Source organism: Carex rostrata, chromosome 1, assembly GCF_964058835.1.
Source record: "Carex rostrata chromosome 1, lpCarRost1.2, whole genome shotgun sequence".
Classification (NCBI taxonomy): domain Eukaryota; kingdom Viridiplantae; phylum Streptophyta; class Magnoliopsida; order Poales; family Cyperaceae; genus Carex; species Carex rostrata.
This window is the reverse complement of record NC_135918.1, coordinates 8,616,581-8,633,605: the sequence shown is the minus strand read 5'-3', so window position 1 is coordinate 8,633,605 and position 17,025 is coordinate 8,616,581. Positions and strand designations below refer to the sequence as shown.

Here is a 17,025-nt window from a genome sequence, read left to right as displayed (position 1 = left end):
AAATCACTTGATCTGAAAATTCTGGACCATCCAAAAACAGTGATTTTCAATAAATCTAAAAAAATAGTAAAAAAATTTCAAAAAATGTAAAATTTGGTCTCCAAACACATATTAATATGCAAAACAAGATGAACGGTTCGGATCGACCGTTAGAATTTGAAAAATCGAATATAAAGCCGTAGCACGGTAACAAATCGTAATATGCATAGTACCATAGACTCACTCTTGTTATTAAAAAGAATTATAAAAATAGATACAACATTTTATAACTTAGAAATTTCATACAAACTAAGGCGTATTAGATCCAACATATCAAAAAAAAGTATGCATGTGATCCATGACATGATGTCTCTTGGTTAAAGATCTCCAACACATTGCATCTCCAAAGGACATTCATCAACATATATGTACATACATAATAAAAAATAAAAATTCTAAGTTAAAATTTTCGTTCAAAATTATAAGAAAATATTTATACATAAAATTAATTGAATCTGTATAACTTTTATACGAACCACTGAAAATCAATTTCGTAAAAAAAAAATTATTGCATATTATATGAATTTACGACATCACTTCATAAATATATCCAAATGTTTTATTTTTTGGCATACACTCTAAACAAGAAACTTTTTCTTCACAAAATTATTTAAATCAAAATACTAGTATATGTATATGTATGTGTGTATGTGTGTATGCGTGCATGTATATATTATACATATATTATAAAAACCATAATAAATGCCAAGTCCTTAATTAGTGTTATATTTAGACTTGTGATATCCAACTGACAAATAAAATCAAAGTTCACAAAAAAAAAATCAAAGTTATAAAATTTACGACATCACTTCGTATTTTTTGGCATACACTCTAAATAAGAAAACTTTTTTTTCACAAAATTATTCAATTCAAAATACTAAGATCTCTAAAAAAAAAAAAAAAAATAAGACCGTGGGGATAAAAAATTTGTGATTCGAGAATAATTCGGATGTAATTCGGAAAAAATACAGAAAAAAGTTAGAAAACTAAGTTCTAAATAAGAGAAATTTTACCGAAATATTTATAAATACCAAACAACAAAACGAAATTACCAAATCTACTCAATTTTTAAAAGAATATCGGAAAATACCCAATCCGGTTACTCAACAACCGGATTTTCAATTTCTTTCTGCTCACTGGGTAAGCGGAAAAAGAAATGAAGAGAGAAAGAAAGAGAAAAAAAGAAAAAAAAAGAGGTATTTTTATTATTATGATTTTGATTTATTTTAAATTTTATATTTTTATGATAAAATTATTTTTTTACTATTTTACATAGTTTATTATTAATAATATATGATAATATTGATTTATACAATATTTTATGTATATATTTTACATAGTTTTTAATATTTTATGTATATATTTATACAATATTTTTCATATTCAGTGATATTAGATACATGACTATTTTATGTGTTTATTTATTTGATATATTTTTTAATTAAATTATATATGCTAGTAAATAGATAAAAAGGTATTTTATAAATAATCTAAACTGTTTAAAAACAAAGAATATCAAAACAGAAAGGAAGAGAGAAAGGAAAAAAAAGAAGGTATTTTTTTTATAATTAATTTGTAAATTATTTAATTTCTAAAATTATATTATTTATTATTTTTTAAATTAGTTTATTATTCAGACCAATTAAAACAAAAACAAAAATTATCTCCCACATTAAGAAAATATTCAAACAGAGAAAGAAGAGCAAAGTAATTTTTTATAAATAATCTAAATTGTTTAAATTTTTTAATAATTTTTTCTAAACCATTTTAAATTACCTAAATTATTCTTAACTATTTCGGAACCAATTTGCAGTTTTCTAAATTTGCAATTTAAACTATTTTACACCATTTTGAAAGTTTCTAAATTATTCGGGCACCAATTTGAAATTTTTTAAATTATTCTATACTATTTTGGAGCTTTCTAAATTATTTGGGCACCATTTTCAAATTTTCTAATTTATTCTACACCATTTTGAAATTTTATAAATTACTCTAGACCGTTTTAGAAATTTCTAAATTTTTCGGGCACAATTTTAGAATTTTCCAAATTTTTCTACACTATTTAAAATTTTCTAAATTTTTATACACTATTTTGAAATTTTCCGTATAAAAAAATCAACTTTTCACTAGCTGAGTAACCGAACCTCTTTCCGGTTGCCCAGTAACCGGAAATTCCCAATATTTCCGCTTACCTAGTGAGCGGAAAGAAATTGAAAATCCGGTTGTTGAGTAATCGGATTGGGTATTTTCCGAGATTCTTTCAAAAATTGGGTAGATTGTGATTTTGTTTTGTTTTTGGGTATTTATAAAAAAATTGAGAAATTTTGACACTTAGATAGCAACTTGAACACAATTTCTTTTTTTTTCAAAGTTAGTGGTTTAAATACCAACTAACAATTTCATTGATAAAAAACTTATTTACAATGGGTCAAATTACTGTAATTTCTAAATTAACTATTTCATTCTCAATAAATCTTCTATATTAATATAGTATTCTAATTCTCATCTCGTTCCACTACCGGATTCGTTTCTTCAACTACCGCCGCACTCCAACGGCTATCAGATTTACTTACCGTCATGCTCTAATTAAGATGTTGATCACCGCAATTCTTTAATAGCCATCTTGCTTCACGATTGGATCCGCTTCTTCGACCGCTGTCGTGCTCCGACAATGGCCGAATCTACTCATCATCGCGCTCCAATTGAGATGACTCTATGCTTCGAACTCTGACGATACCGCATTCTCAGCTCCGATCGGCTTCGGTTTCTCTCCCCTCTCTCATTCTCCTCTCCATTCGAGAAAGTAGAATCGAGAGATTGGGGAGATGTTGTGTTGGAGGTGAAAAAAGCGAAAATAATAAAGTTGGATGAAAGGAGAGGATGAGGAGGAGGGGGTGGCGGCTATCAAAACCCTCCTTGAGCACAATTTTTTATGTACAAAAAGGGACACAGAAGATTAAGTTTAAACTTTAAATCCTACCGACTCTATCTAGTCAGAGATGCTTAACACTTGAAGTTCCTCTTCTATTTTTCAAATTTTAGTTGGATGGTTCTAAAAAGATCTAAACTATTAATTTCATATCTAACCGTTCAGATCTTCGTTAATTATGTAATGAATTCTTTTTAAATTGGAGAGGATTCCAAGAACTTGAAAAAGTTTTTGGGGCTGTAACATGTGATGGTTCAGCTGGTCTAGAAAGACATGAATACCTTATGATTTCAAAATTTCTTCATATTTCAAGATCAAGACGCGATGAATTTTTGTGAATTTAACATGAATAAAAGTAAAATTCGCAAATAATTCACGAATAATTCGTTTAATTCGCAAAATGACGTTTTATTCGCTGATTAATTCGCATGCTGCTCAAATCTGAATTATTCGCAAATAATTTGCGAATCTACTCTGTGCCTTGGTCCAAAAATTCTTTAGACCATGCCACAAACTTTTCTCACATTAATTATTGAGTATATTTATTTGTTTATCACAAAGGAGTAGACTTTGCAAAAATTTCTATATCAACCATCATTTATACATTCGTATTGATACGTCCTGCCCTGTCTCGTATCATACAATATTGATTGCCATCATTCATATTTTACTATTTTACATTGTCTCTATGTTGATTGCTCCTTGTGACCTTGTCTTATGCACTGGAAGCTTCAATTCAGGCCGATTTCGTTGGATTCGGCTCCTCTTCAAGTTTACAAAATCATCGCAAAATTCCTGCGAATATAAACTACCTATTTTATATTAAATACAGTGAAGGTGCAAATTTTCATAATGCATTGTGTGATTAAATTTGAATTCACAATGTATGATTTGGTATCAAGAAGGGCTATGGATTTGGAGGAAAAAAAAAATCCAGATGGGCCCAAACTTGAATGTTATACCTGGTCCAGCCCAATCCATTACAATTCCTAATCTAAATAAAAATAAATAAAAATAGAATACAATCAAGATCAACTTGGAACTATTCCCAAATCTTTTGAGGTCAAATTAATTAACAAGTCTTTTGGCGAGTTTTATGTTTATGCTATCATTAATCTTACTCATATGGAATGAAAACATATAATTAGTCAAGTTAGTCATAATCTATGATTTGAATTTCTTATTTGGAAACAAAATCCAACGGTAACTGATATATGAATTTGTTATCATTTTTATTGGATAGTTATCTATTAGAGAAATATTTCTGTATAAAAAAAGTTATGATGGTTCATTATTGTGAAACTAAAGTGGCTTAAATATGATCTTATGATTGTTCATTATTGTGAAACTTTAGTGGCTTCATTAATTGTAAGTTTTGCTGTTAGTTTCAGTAAAAATATGGCATGCTAATTTTGCCCAAGTTTGAATTTAGATTAATTTTTCTCTTGTCCAACTAGTTTGTTGCATCAGTCTATAATTGTTTTGGAGTAGAACTAATTGACGTGTGCAAGTCTTTATACATAACATATTATGTTTTTAACTTTTTATGCTTAATATATCAAGTTTTTATAAATATTGGACATATCAACTCTTTATGAAAGTTGGACAGCTAGTGTTAGTTGGGTTTTAGTTGGATTTGGAATCTTCCATAAATATTTTGTTTCAAAAATAAGACTAGCTAGTGTAAAATATTAAAAAAATTTATTGCTTTTGAACTTTTATTGATAGCAGTAAAACTTTATATCTAGCATATCATGTATTTTAAATATTCAAAGTGCAAGTCTTTATATCTAGCATATTAAGTCTTTATATCTAATGTATCAAATTTTTATATGAACTCTTTAAGAGATTCAAAGTGCAAGTCTTCAATACATACGATTTTTCTCGCGCGCGCGCGCGAGAGAGAGGGAGGAGATGAGGGAGTTGAGGGATCAAAGATGTCTTTGGTGGCGGATGAGGTGGATGAAAGAGATTAGAGAAAAAAAATGAGGAATTGTGACTGCGGAGGTGAAGAAGAAAGGATGGGGTTGTGGCCTCATGGCGGCAGCGGGAGGAGAGAGACTAATAGTCACAACTAGCCTATTTCGAGAGAGAGAGAGTGAGAAGATGGAACGGTACTCTATTCATCTAATAGTCCTGATCTTTGTAAGAGGATTAATTATCTTTAATCCTATGTCTCTTAATTAAGAAGGTTTGCTGAACATGATTAGTATACTTTAGCACACTTTACAAATTTTCTAAATCAATTGGTGATTACTCTGCATAAAAGGAAACAAACAAACAAATATATAAATTTGAAAAATACTAATCTTAAAGTTAAAATAAAGTTTTGGTGCATTTATTTTTCTACCTTTTTCTTTTTTTAATCTTCACAGAGGTATTGTTCTACTTCTTAATTTGGTACAAAATAAAGTACAAAATTATAAAATATTTTGGGTAAATCTTAAACTTTGAATATAAAATTAAAAAAATCCAGATATTTAATGGAACCAAAAATTTGTCGGTATACCCTCGTGGATATTCTTGTTGCTAATAGAAAAAATACCTTTCTGTCGGTCACAGAAAGACATTTTTTACTCTCGCAGAAAGTGCCTACTTGATTGTTACATAATTGTGTAGGATGATATTTCTTGGGTACGATAACTCACAGATAAATTTATGAAAACCCGTATCCTTGAATGTCCGGAAGAGTCATGAGAATATGCTAAAATGAATATTTGATTGTATTGTGAGAATTGTTATGAAAATTTCTAATTTGATAAAGATATTTATGGAAAATTGCATTTTTTTTCTTTACAAGATACTTATTATCAGTACATTTCTGATTAATAGTTATAAATAGTTTTTTTTGTATCAATTATAATAATCTAAAGTCTAATAATTAATATATAATAAAATTTAAGCAAATAGAACAAGTAAAATTGTAAAAGTTTAATAAATTAAAAGTCTTTCATTAGATGTGTAAATTATATTAATGACATTAAAATATTGACAAAAGTTATTATGATTTTTGATAACTGAAAACATTATTTTATACATAGAAAATTAAATTAAGCAATTTGATCATGATAATTTCTGTGAGATTTAGATACGAGTATAAGTATAAACAAGTATATTTTATTCAAAGCCGAGTACCAATTCATTTAACATTTTGTTTATTTGAAAACCTTAAAAAGAGAGATGAAATTTAATTGAGCAAGAGCTGCCAATTAATCATCTTGAGATCTACAGCTTGATGATAGAGGGGAATTGGGGAGGTAGCTAGAGCCACATGCATCATGCATGTATATTTCATTACATAGCTTACTACACGACACCTTTTGGAGATCCATGCTTAGCTTTATTGGGTCATTTGGTCCCATCTTTTACTTGATAGGGTAGTCTATATATGTATGATTACCCATGAAAATATCATATAAAAATCAGAGCTATATATATACTCATATCATAATGCGAACAATTATATAGTCCAATTCGTCCACTTCCAAAATGACAAATACAAAGATAATTTTATAATATTATGCAGAAAAATAATAATTAATTGGATCCAATAATTTGCTATTAAAGGAGCTGTTATGTTCGGCAAGGCTTCTTTAAGGCTCTTTAAAATTAAAGGAGATATTTTTTTAGTTTCTTTAGCTGCCTAATTCTACCGAACATCGGTTTCTTAGCACAAATTAAGATTATCTTCTTTAGTCTCCTCTTATCTGAATCTTAATTCTCTGTTCAAGTTTTAAAGCATCTCTAGTTCTCTACCTCTTTTTTAAGTTTCTTTAGCTATCACTCATAAATTAGGACAACCAAACAAACATCAATTTCTTAAACCACCATAAATTAAATTAATAAGTGTTTCCAAACAACCCCGTAAAATTATGTTGTACAGGATCCAATATATAACGCCATACCAAATTGCATGAGCATTATTTAATTTAATTAAATTTATCACATGTCCACCACGTGCTTGGTAATCAATTAGTATATATATATACGTGATAATCTAAATAATTAATATGATGTCAAACATTGGGAATTAAGGTATCATATTATATTAAGAGGAGGGTATGGGGACAAAATAGTGCACACTTCTGATTTGTTGTTTTTTTGAGGAAAGTCAAGAAACTTTTGTTTGGTGTTGGCCCATTTCACGTGAGAAAGGTTGGCCCATCTAATCAACTCACACCTTCAAGCCTTAATTTCCTCCTTTTGGGTTGTGCTTTTTTGTATCCATTTACTTGTATTTTATCATTCATGTGCTTCATTTACATTTACTATCAATGAAAATATATCAATGAAACAAATATATCAATGAAAATAATAATTATCTAAAAATTAAAACACATGTTAATAGAAAATTTATATGATTATGTATTTTTAATTAACTTTAATCGTGATCTCTGATAACAATTTGATGATGTGATGATTCTTTATTCTTTATGAAATTTCAACTTAATTAATTAAATATGGTAGTATATATGACACATATTATATAAATATCATTAGACTTATGATAATATTTAACCTATACAAAATCGAAAAAGAAGATAATTTTTTAACAGAGATTAAAAATATACTACATTCACGGGCTAAAGTTTTGAATGAAAAATAATGGAGAGTGAAGAAATAGAGATAAAAAGGAAATAAAATTGCATTATTGTAGCACCATCATCAGCGAAAAAGAGATTAAATTGAAAACCATATCGTATTATCATTTATACTACAACCAAAACTGAAATGAATATGAGATAATATATAACAACTTCTATCCGGAGCAATGAAGTCTAAATTGGTCGGGAGTAATTTCGGATCCGGATAATTGTGGATACGGATACGGATATTCACCTTCATGAAATTATCTGTATCTGTATCCGTCAATTTTTCACCATATACAAAAATGATCCGTAAACGTATCCGCAATTATTTGTATCCTTTAACACCCCTACTTTTGCTGCTTCAGCCGTCTGATTTGTTTTGCTCACCTTCAGCGCTTGAGAGGATTCTGATCATCACCAAATGCAATACAGAACAAATTATTAAAGGAATAAAGGGTATGCACTAAGATTCGGGTGGACATATACTGTAATTAACTTAGCAAAAAGATTCGGATGGACATATATATCACCACACAGACAAAAATTAATTATTTTCTCTTATCATCAGTTTCCTGTCGTCATTTGTTGCACCCATGCTCTTTTCTTCTCTGTCATCAATGAATGCCATTGCACTCGTGCGAAAAGTAGCTGCACACAGATATATATATATATATATATATATATATATATATATATATATGAATTAAGCATGTAAACTCAGGCCATGCATGAGATATCCCATGACCTCTGGCGCCTATGAGCCTATGACCTTCCTATACTGTACAATATATGCACACACACACACACACACACACACACACACAGATATATCAGCATTATTAATATTATACGATTAATTGCCCAACATGCTTGGGCAGTTGGGCCTACATTTTCCCATTTGCTCACATTATTTGGTCTCTTGAGGCAACGCTGGATCATAGGCCAGCAGGGATTCTCTATAATTACTTTACAATTAGATTTGCAAGAAATTAAGATAGCTTAATTTTGGTCAATTATTGTGAATAATTTGAGGAAAAATATTTAATACATACTCGATCATTCAAGATATTTATATTCCGAAAACACATATAACTTTTTTTATTATATAAACTTCATGATCAACTTTTATCTTCATCACATAACGTTTGATTAATTGCATTTGAAATATTCTAATAATATAAACTAGCTAGGTTAACGCAATACTTCATTTTTTTCACAAAATATAATATATGAATTTTATCTTCATCCAAAAAGATTGACGTACTGCACTTGAAATCTTTCTACAAATATATCGAATTACTATAGCTAGGCTCCCATAATTAATTCAAATGAAATTCTAGGTTGTATATATATATACTAATTATAATTGAACTTATTATTGCTATATATATCTTATATTTCGAATGCAACTGCGACATTAAGGCAAGATGTTTTATCATACTATATGATTAATAACTTACTGAACGAAGGACTCATAATTAATCAATATAATTAAATGGAGAATAATCACTTTGTCACAAAAAAAAGAAAAAAAAGATATATGTAGAAGTATCATGAATCTCGATCGTTTTCATATTCATGAATTTGTATCAATGGATGCTTGAAGCCATATTTTTTTAAAAGTCAATTAGTTTCTTATAAATTGATATATATATAGACACACACACACACACACAGATACCAATTGCAAATATATTTAATTAGTAACTTCATTTCTTTATTTTGATTGCATAAGTACGTACGAATATTTTTATTTGAGGAGTCTGATTTTAACTCTTAAATAAACCATTACTCTTGGTTTTATAAAGTACTAATAATTTAAATTCATGCTGTTCACTCAAGATTTTCAAATATTTCACATAAATTAACTCTAATTAATTAGTCCCCAATTTTTTTTCTGTGTTAAGTTTATATATATATAGCCCCCTTGAATTTCTAACAGCATGCATGCAGTTTAATGCAATTGGTACATGCATGCAGAGAATAGCCAGATGGAAAGCCATTGAGATATTGACCACATGGTGTATGAATTGGCTCTTTCATACCTTTTGTAACCTTCTTTGTGTCTCTCTCTATCAACCTTCTCTTTACAGTAGTTGCAAACTTAGCACTTGCAAACTTATTAGCTAGATTCTGCCTTCATAAACTCCAACTTGTTATCTATTCATTATGCTCTACTTTCTCCTTTTGGCCCTCTGCAATAAGAGTTCCCAGCAAAGATGAAGGTTGGCTAGCTACTTGCCTTCCTTTATTCCTTCTTCTTGATTTATATATATATATTTTGTTACGTGTGATTAATTCATTTTTTTTTTTTTTTTGATGGTAAGGAGGCAACTGCCATCCCTACTGTTTTGCATTGATAAAAATTATTTACAAAGATTAATTCATTTTGTTGTCATCTCTTTTCTTTCCTTGCTATATATATATATATCTATCTATCTATCTATCACTATTGAGTTTTTATCTGTTTCTTAATTTCCTTACATTAAAGAACTTGTTACTATATCAATGTATTAATTTGAGTTCTCCAAATTAAGATGATATGATATCTATTTCTATGTCAGGTCAGTGTTCTATCTTGATCTCAATATTGGTTGTAAGTGAAAAATGAATTACTTAAGTTAACCTTGTCATATAAAACAAGTTACTAAAATATATGGATTAACAAAATGTATATAGTTGATTAACAAATATAATTCTTGGATTAAATTTCAGATACTTGGTTGGATGCATCGAAAGTTTCGACAGAACTCCAGTGATGTGTTCAAGGACTTTACTGGCGGTATGTACAATTTAATTATTTTGTGAGAATTTAAGTACTAGAACAAAACCTTAGGAAATACACACACACACACACAAGGTCAATGAGTAGCAACTTTTGTACGTATACACAATTTTATCTCCATCCACATTTTAGAGGAGGTGATCAACATATGATACCGAAGTATATATTAATTTTTAAAAACTAGCTTCCAAATTTGAAAACTGAGAATTAATTTGCTTCCGATCAAGTTGGGAAAAAAAAACGAAAAAAAGAAATAAAAGTTTAAAATATCATATTTCTTATCCTTTTAAATTGAAAAATAACACATTTTTTTTTCTATTCTTCTCCTCTAATTGAATTAAACTAAAAAAATTATGTGAATGCATCTCTCTCTCTCTCTTCCTTCTCCGCATTTAATTTGTTCTTACTCATAATTAAGTCTTTCATAGACTAGTAGCTAGGTTTTTACTATATTATATAATATTTTTTTTGTAATTTTTATTTATGCAAATTGAATTGCTTAAACTAAAGGAATTAAGGAGGCGCGTGACTGTTTTACCGACACTATCAGCTCAGTCCTTTCAATCCATATATACATGTCATACAAAGCTACTGACAGTGATAAGTTGAGAGGAATTAAACAATAATGCCATATTAATCAAGTGTAAATTAATATTACATAAATTTTCCTAAAACAAATAAAGCAGGACCAATTGATCTTCTTAGAATATTATCATCTGGAAGATAGCTAGCTAGAATATCTTAATTCAATTATTTAAATTTTCTTATATAATAATGCAATATTCATATTCATCTTTTGTAATTGTAGCCGGCACATGCTCGTGCCTGGCCGGCCGGCCTTCTCTTGACGAGCCGCCTTTTCACCATGAAAACAACGCCGCCTTTCCAAGCCTCACATCTGCTACCTTTCCAACACCACCAGATTACACCGACACATCTTATGTTACACCGGACCTTTACCCGAGCACTCTCCTTTCCATCGGCACTCTCGGCCTCTTCCCCCAGAACTCTTTTGAAGAAGAACAACACGATGCCACCACCAACACAGAAATTCCTCTATCTTTTGATCCCTTGCGGACAACAGAGACAGAGGCAACGGAAGAAACAATAGACTCGAAAGATGTAAAGGAAGTGGCAGCCATGGTGGAAGCGATTGCGGAAAAAGCCGCGGAAGCAACAACAGAAAGCGACTTGTTGGCAGTCACGGCAGAATTGGAGAAGGCATTAGCAGCAGTAGCTGCAGCAGAGGAGAAAGATGGAAGCGAGAATCGGGTGTCGTCAGCAAGGCCTAGCAGTGGCATCTCGGCATGCCCGCTTCAGGACTTTTTGTTCGGGTCTCCAATGGTGGATTTGATGGCGAGGGAGGGTGAAGGAGGGAGAGAGAAGCGGGCGTCGCTTGGGGAATTGTTTATGAGGAGTCGCATGGATGAGCTGGCAGAGGAGGCTGGGGACGGAGACGGGGAGGAACTGGATGGAGGCCGAGAGAAAGGGGAGGAGAGATGGACGGCTCGGATTGGTCTAAAGAAGATCATTGGACTGCGCAGTGGGTCCCGGGGTTCAGGAACCACGGCCGATACTAATAATAAGCTCCAAAAGGTTAGTCTTCATTACAAATGCTTATAAATCTTAATATGGAAGGGCTTAAATGTGTTTATTCTTTCATGGTTCCATTATATTAATTGCTTTGATTCTTAATTAAAATTACACCATTAAATATGATTTATTTTATAGTTTTGACGTTCTTCGAACTAAATTTCTTACAGGGCATGAACAATATGGAAAAATAACATTCAATATCATCATTATATTTATGTTTTTTCAAAAAATAAGGAGCTAGTCCTTATTTATTTTATTGATGAGAGAAACACGAAGTTGGTTTCGAATTGAAATTAATTACATGAAAATTTTGAAAAAAAAAGACTCAATATTATTGAGTCATAAGGGTTTCACTTCTCTTGCTAAATCTTCCACTATTTTGGATTCTTTTCTAAAAATTTCAAAGCATCTCTCTCTCCAGAAAACAAAAAGTGCTATTAGAATAACCTCTTTAGATTTTAGATCCCTTGACTTGTGAACTATCTATTTTGGAGCCCCTTCCTCTTGAAGCACCTCTTTCCAGTTTTTAGCCTGTGTTTGAATTAAATCCGACCCAAGACATGTCAAATTAAATTGCAAACACAACGATATTTGGGACGACGAATCGGAAATTTACACTGTAGTTCATCAGATAAGAACACTGATTGACCAAGCCAACTTCTAATTGGTCTCAAGGATTGCAAATAGGTAGAAAGCTGGAAATCGTATCCTCTGCATTAACTCAAAAAAAGAATCTTTTGAGTTAATGCATCTGGATCGTTCGATCTATTTTAAGATTCGTATAGTTTAAATCCATACTAATATTAAAAGGCTCATGAATTATAGACTGTGACTAGGGGTGGCAACGAATCGAACCGAACCAAACTTATCCTAGGTTTGAGTTTGATTTGAATTAATTTTGAACCGAACCTAATTTGATTCGTTTTGAACCGAATCCATTTCGAATTGAATTAATTGTGAACTACACATTTTTTGAATCGAACCCGAATCGAATCATGAACTAAATTATTTTTTAGCAACCCTAGTTATACCGGTAGTTTATACATTAATTTTTTCTCACGGGACAAAGGCTTCCTTTTATCGGTATGAACTATGAAATGAGTGTTTTTAAGTTGAAAAATTGTTCATGAAAAAATATATCAGAGACGGCTTTCCTGGTATGAACTATGAGAGACAACCGAAGAGAGAGGAGAGACAGTCATCTAGGCCGGAGAAAGGAGTGACAGCCAGTCGCCGAGAGCGTCGGCTAGATTTTAGAGCTAGAGGGAGAGTGAGTTAGGGAGAGGTGGAGAGAGAACTAGGTTATTGAGATTTGAGAGCGAGTGAGTGTCGGCTAAGTTAAATTATGACTCTCTATCTTGGATTTTAATTTCATCAGATAAATGAACGGCCGATGTTATTATGAGATTCGAACCATAAAAGTAACTGAACCTATTTCGATCGAACCAGGCTAGGTTTGAGTTTGGTTTGAATTAATTTCGAACCGAACCTGGTTTGGTTCGTTTTAATTCGAACCCATTTCGAATCGAATTAAACTCGAATCAAACCGAATCGAATCACAAACTACGAATTTTTTTGCCAGTCCTAACTATGACCGAATTGATTCCGTTTGAAATTAGATAGCCGAGATGTGTTAACTCAAAAGATGCTCTTTTGAGTTAATGCAAACGATGCGGACTCAGAAAGCTGCAAGCAGATCTAGATACATCTCTTTTGGCTTTCAGAGTCATGAAAATTCAGGTGTGGATAAACTAAAATTATTTGGAACGGTCTAATTTATATATGCCACTTAAAATCAAGCGACAGCCTCACTTTTTAGCAAATAAAATTAAACTATAGATATCTCACCTTCAAAAAATACTGCAGAGCAGCTGAGCAAAAAAGGTGTTACGCTTTATTAATTGATCAATAGAGTGTGACAAGGAAAAAGGGTGTCATTTAGATTGGGACTTCTATCCAATTATTTGGTCCCGTTTCTAATCTGATCCGATAATTAACCAATAGGATATGATTTAAACTTGTCAGCCTAACTCAAATCTTGACTCGATCTAAAATATGTTATGAGATGAAATTTTAAATTTTTTAATACCTTTTAAGATAGGTACAAAGTCACTGTTTTTGGACCGTTCGATAACAGTGATTTTCAAACATTATAAAATTTCATACCAAGCATATTTTAGTAGTGATATCATACGTGTTGAGTGGTTTGGATCGATAGTTTGAACTTTGAAAATAAAGATATAAAAAATGAGGTATGAAAGACATTAGGTATTAGAATCCTAATTAAACACTGTTTAGTATGACTAAATAACAACCTCAATCAATTATATATATATATTAGCTTTGATGTCACATCATTAAACTTGTTTGTTAACTACAGGAATCCATGATTCATGTTTCCTTGTACTTTGGTTATTTTGGATTTGAGTCGGTGTTGTAATTCTATTTTTGTGACACCTTGATGCCTCCTTAATAAGAATCATATATCAATTATGTGATAATGCAGCTGGCAGGTGTACCTTTGTACTGGTAGAGGGCCATATATATGATTAACCTTTATAGTTTATAACCATCTCAAACAAACTGAGTGATTATTATATATAGTTTTTTTCCTCTAAATTATGAGAAAATTTGTAGTTCTCCAAATGACAAGTAATTTTCATTTTTTTCCTTTGAAAATAAGTTCTTCCAAGTTTGTGCAGATACTTCAAATGTTCCACAGAAAAGTGTATCCTGAAACCGCGACTACTCGTAAGAACAAATGGATGGGTACAAGAAGCAAGAAATGTGAGGCAATTAGTAAGGATCATATCAGGTCTATCTCTAAGAAAAAGAGTGGAGAAATGGAGCTCTGCATTGCAAATAGCGATATTTCGAGGGACACAAGCAGAAATGTGTGCATACCGAGCTTCAACTGCTGCTCTGCTCGGTCTTTTGTTGAGATCGACAATCATCGTGGCAGTACTGACTCGAGCATAAATAGAGAGCACTGGATCAAAACTGATGCCGACTGTAAGTAATGCTTGCTCGTCAAGTTCTATGATTGCAAAAGGAATAAGAACAGCATAGTTATAGATAAAGATTTTTTTTTTTCTTCTATTTTTGGATACTATTTATGTAGTATATATAGACTGTTTACTTTAGATCTTGATTGATGATATTAGCTTACTGTTTTGCAGATCTAGTGCTGGAGCTGTAGAAGTTGCAACAAGGCAAATTAAGCTAAAACAGTATGAGTGTGAGAGGTGGCTGGTGAGAGAATATGTGTAAACTATTAAATTGGTTAGATGAGTGGTCCGTGTGCTATTGATATGATAAGTACATATATATATATTATTGTTTGTCAGTGTTTATAAAAAGGATATGAGAATAATCGTACAACAAACATACTCGTGTGTTGTACTTTAAAATAAATTTTATATTTCAGTAAATGTCGTTTCTTTCTTATAATTCTGGAAAATAATAGAAATGATATATATTTTTCCATATCTTCCCTACTCTTTTCTTACCACTAATTATTAGCTTCTCCAAATAAATATATTACAGCCTGCAGGGACGGAAGTAGTAAGAAGTAACGGTGTCAATTGACATCTATTTATTTATTTTTTTTTCAAAATTTTTGTACTTATATATGATTTTCTATACAGGTTAGAGTAAAATACTGCCGATACTATAAATTGACCCCTCAGCATGAAAATTTGATACAAACAACTCCCATAATCAGAAAGTCTGATTCTGCCCCGGATTACAACAGTTCAATAATTACTTTATCTGATCATGAACCCAAAAAAATAAAAAAAGTTACCTTATGTTTTCAGCATCAATATGTTGCAGTACAGGCTTTAGATTAGCTATAGAAATCAGCTAGTGTAAGAAATTTATGATTTTAATTCTATAATTTTTTGCTCAAATTAGACTTTTACATCCTTCAATTTTTTCTTTAATTTATAAACACATTGCTCTTTAATTACGATTTAGGTCCTTTCAATTTTTGTACAACTATTAGTCTATTAGTACTGTTTTCTAATTTGGGTACTTTGGATAGGTTCAAACAATTGTTTTTGCTCTTTTGGTTATTAGTGGTTGCCCAAGCATATGCGAGAGTGATATGATAAATAATTGCATATACTAGATGTCGTTACATAAATAATTTCTAGCTAGCTTACTATTTCCTGCCATGCACCCTCTCACAGTGTAGACGTGGCCTCCATTCAGGGGTGGATCCAGGATTTATGTCAGGATAGGGCACTAATCGGGTTCAAACCTATGAACTTGTCGGGTATACAATTGCAACTCAATTTCTATAACTGTGTTTATTATAAAATATGTTATAATCATAAAATCGATTGACACAATATTGAAATATTTTTTCTAAGTTAATTAAAAATTTGTTTGGCACAATTCAAAGTGGGTCTGTTCTTAGCCAATTAGCAAATTAAAGTCAAATTTTAGATAAAAAATTTAACTGAAATATAAGTAATGAATAATAAAAGACACAAAAATTTCGGCCGACCCATCTCCTTAGAATTGTAATAATAAATCTCACTGTCAGGCATTTCTTGTTCTCTTTTATTCTATTTATAAAATAGAATATTGTAGATCTGAAAAAATAAAATACACATAATTGACCAAAACTAAAAAAGGAATAGGTTCAAAAATTAAACTAACTCTGATTAAGTGTAGGCACTACATCAAACTAGAGGTAAGCACACTGAACAATTAGTATTAGATCGAAATTAAAAAAAAAAAAAAATCAAATTTAGGAATAGACACTTGTCTACTCCAATCACCATGTGGATCCGCCAGTGCCTCGATCCATCGATAGGTCAAATTTGTACTTCATTTTTTTGGGGCCTACTTGGTTAGAAAAGAAGCAAAAACATGATTAAGATATTTATAGTCTTGTTCATGTATTGCAGCTTTCATAAATTGAATACCAAAAACAAGCTGCTAACTTTACAAAGAAAATGATAAGTTTATGGGAAGATGTGGAAGCATTTTCATGTCTGCTATTAAAGGATTGTGCTCGACAATGACAAATGTACCAAAATTGTATGTCATGTAGCAGATGATCTCATGTTAGAAAT

At 30.9% G+C, this 17,025-nt stretch overlaps 1 protein-coding gene across 1 annotated transcript; it reads left to right on the top strand.

Moving 5' to 3' along the window:
• The first annotated feature begins 9,679 nt into the window (after window positions 1-9,679).
• Window positions 9,680-15,369, top strand: LOC144556194 (regulator of nonsense transcript protein). Its single transcript, XM_078304703.1, has 5 exons — window positions 9,680-9,782; window positions 10,273-10,339; window positions 11,151-11,938; window positions 14,641-14,950; window positions 15,118-15,369. The coding sequence occupies exons 1-5, from the start codon at window positions 9,777-9,779 to the stop codon at window positions 15,135-15,137; spliced, it is 1,191 nt and encodes a 396-aa protein (XP_078160829.1). The 5' UTR covers window positions 9,680-9,776; the 3' UTR covers window positions 15,138-15,369.
• Window positions 15,370-17,025: the final 1,656 nt, after the last annotated feature.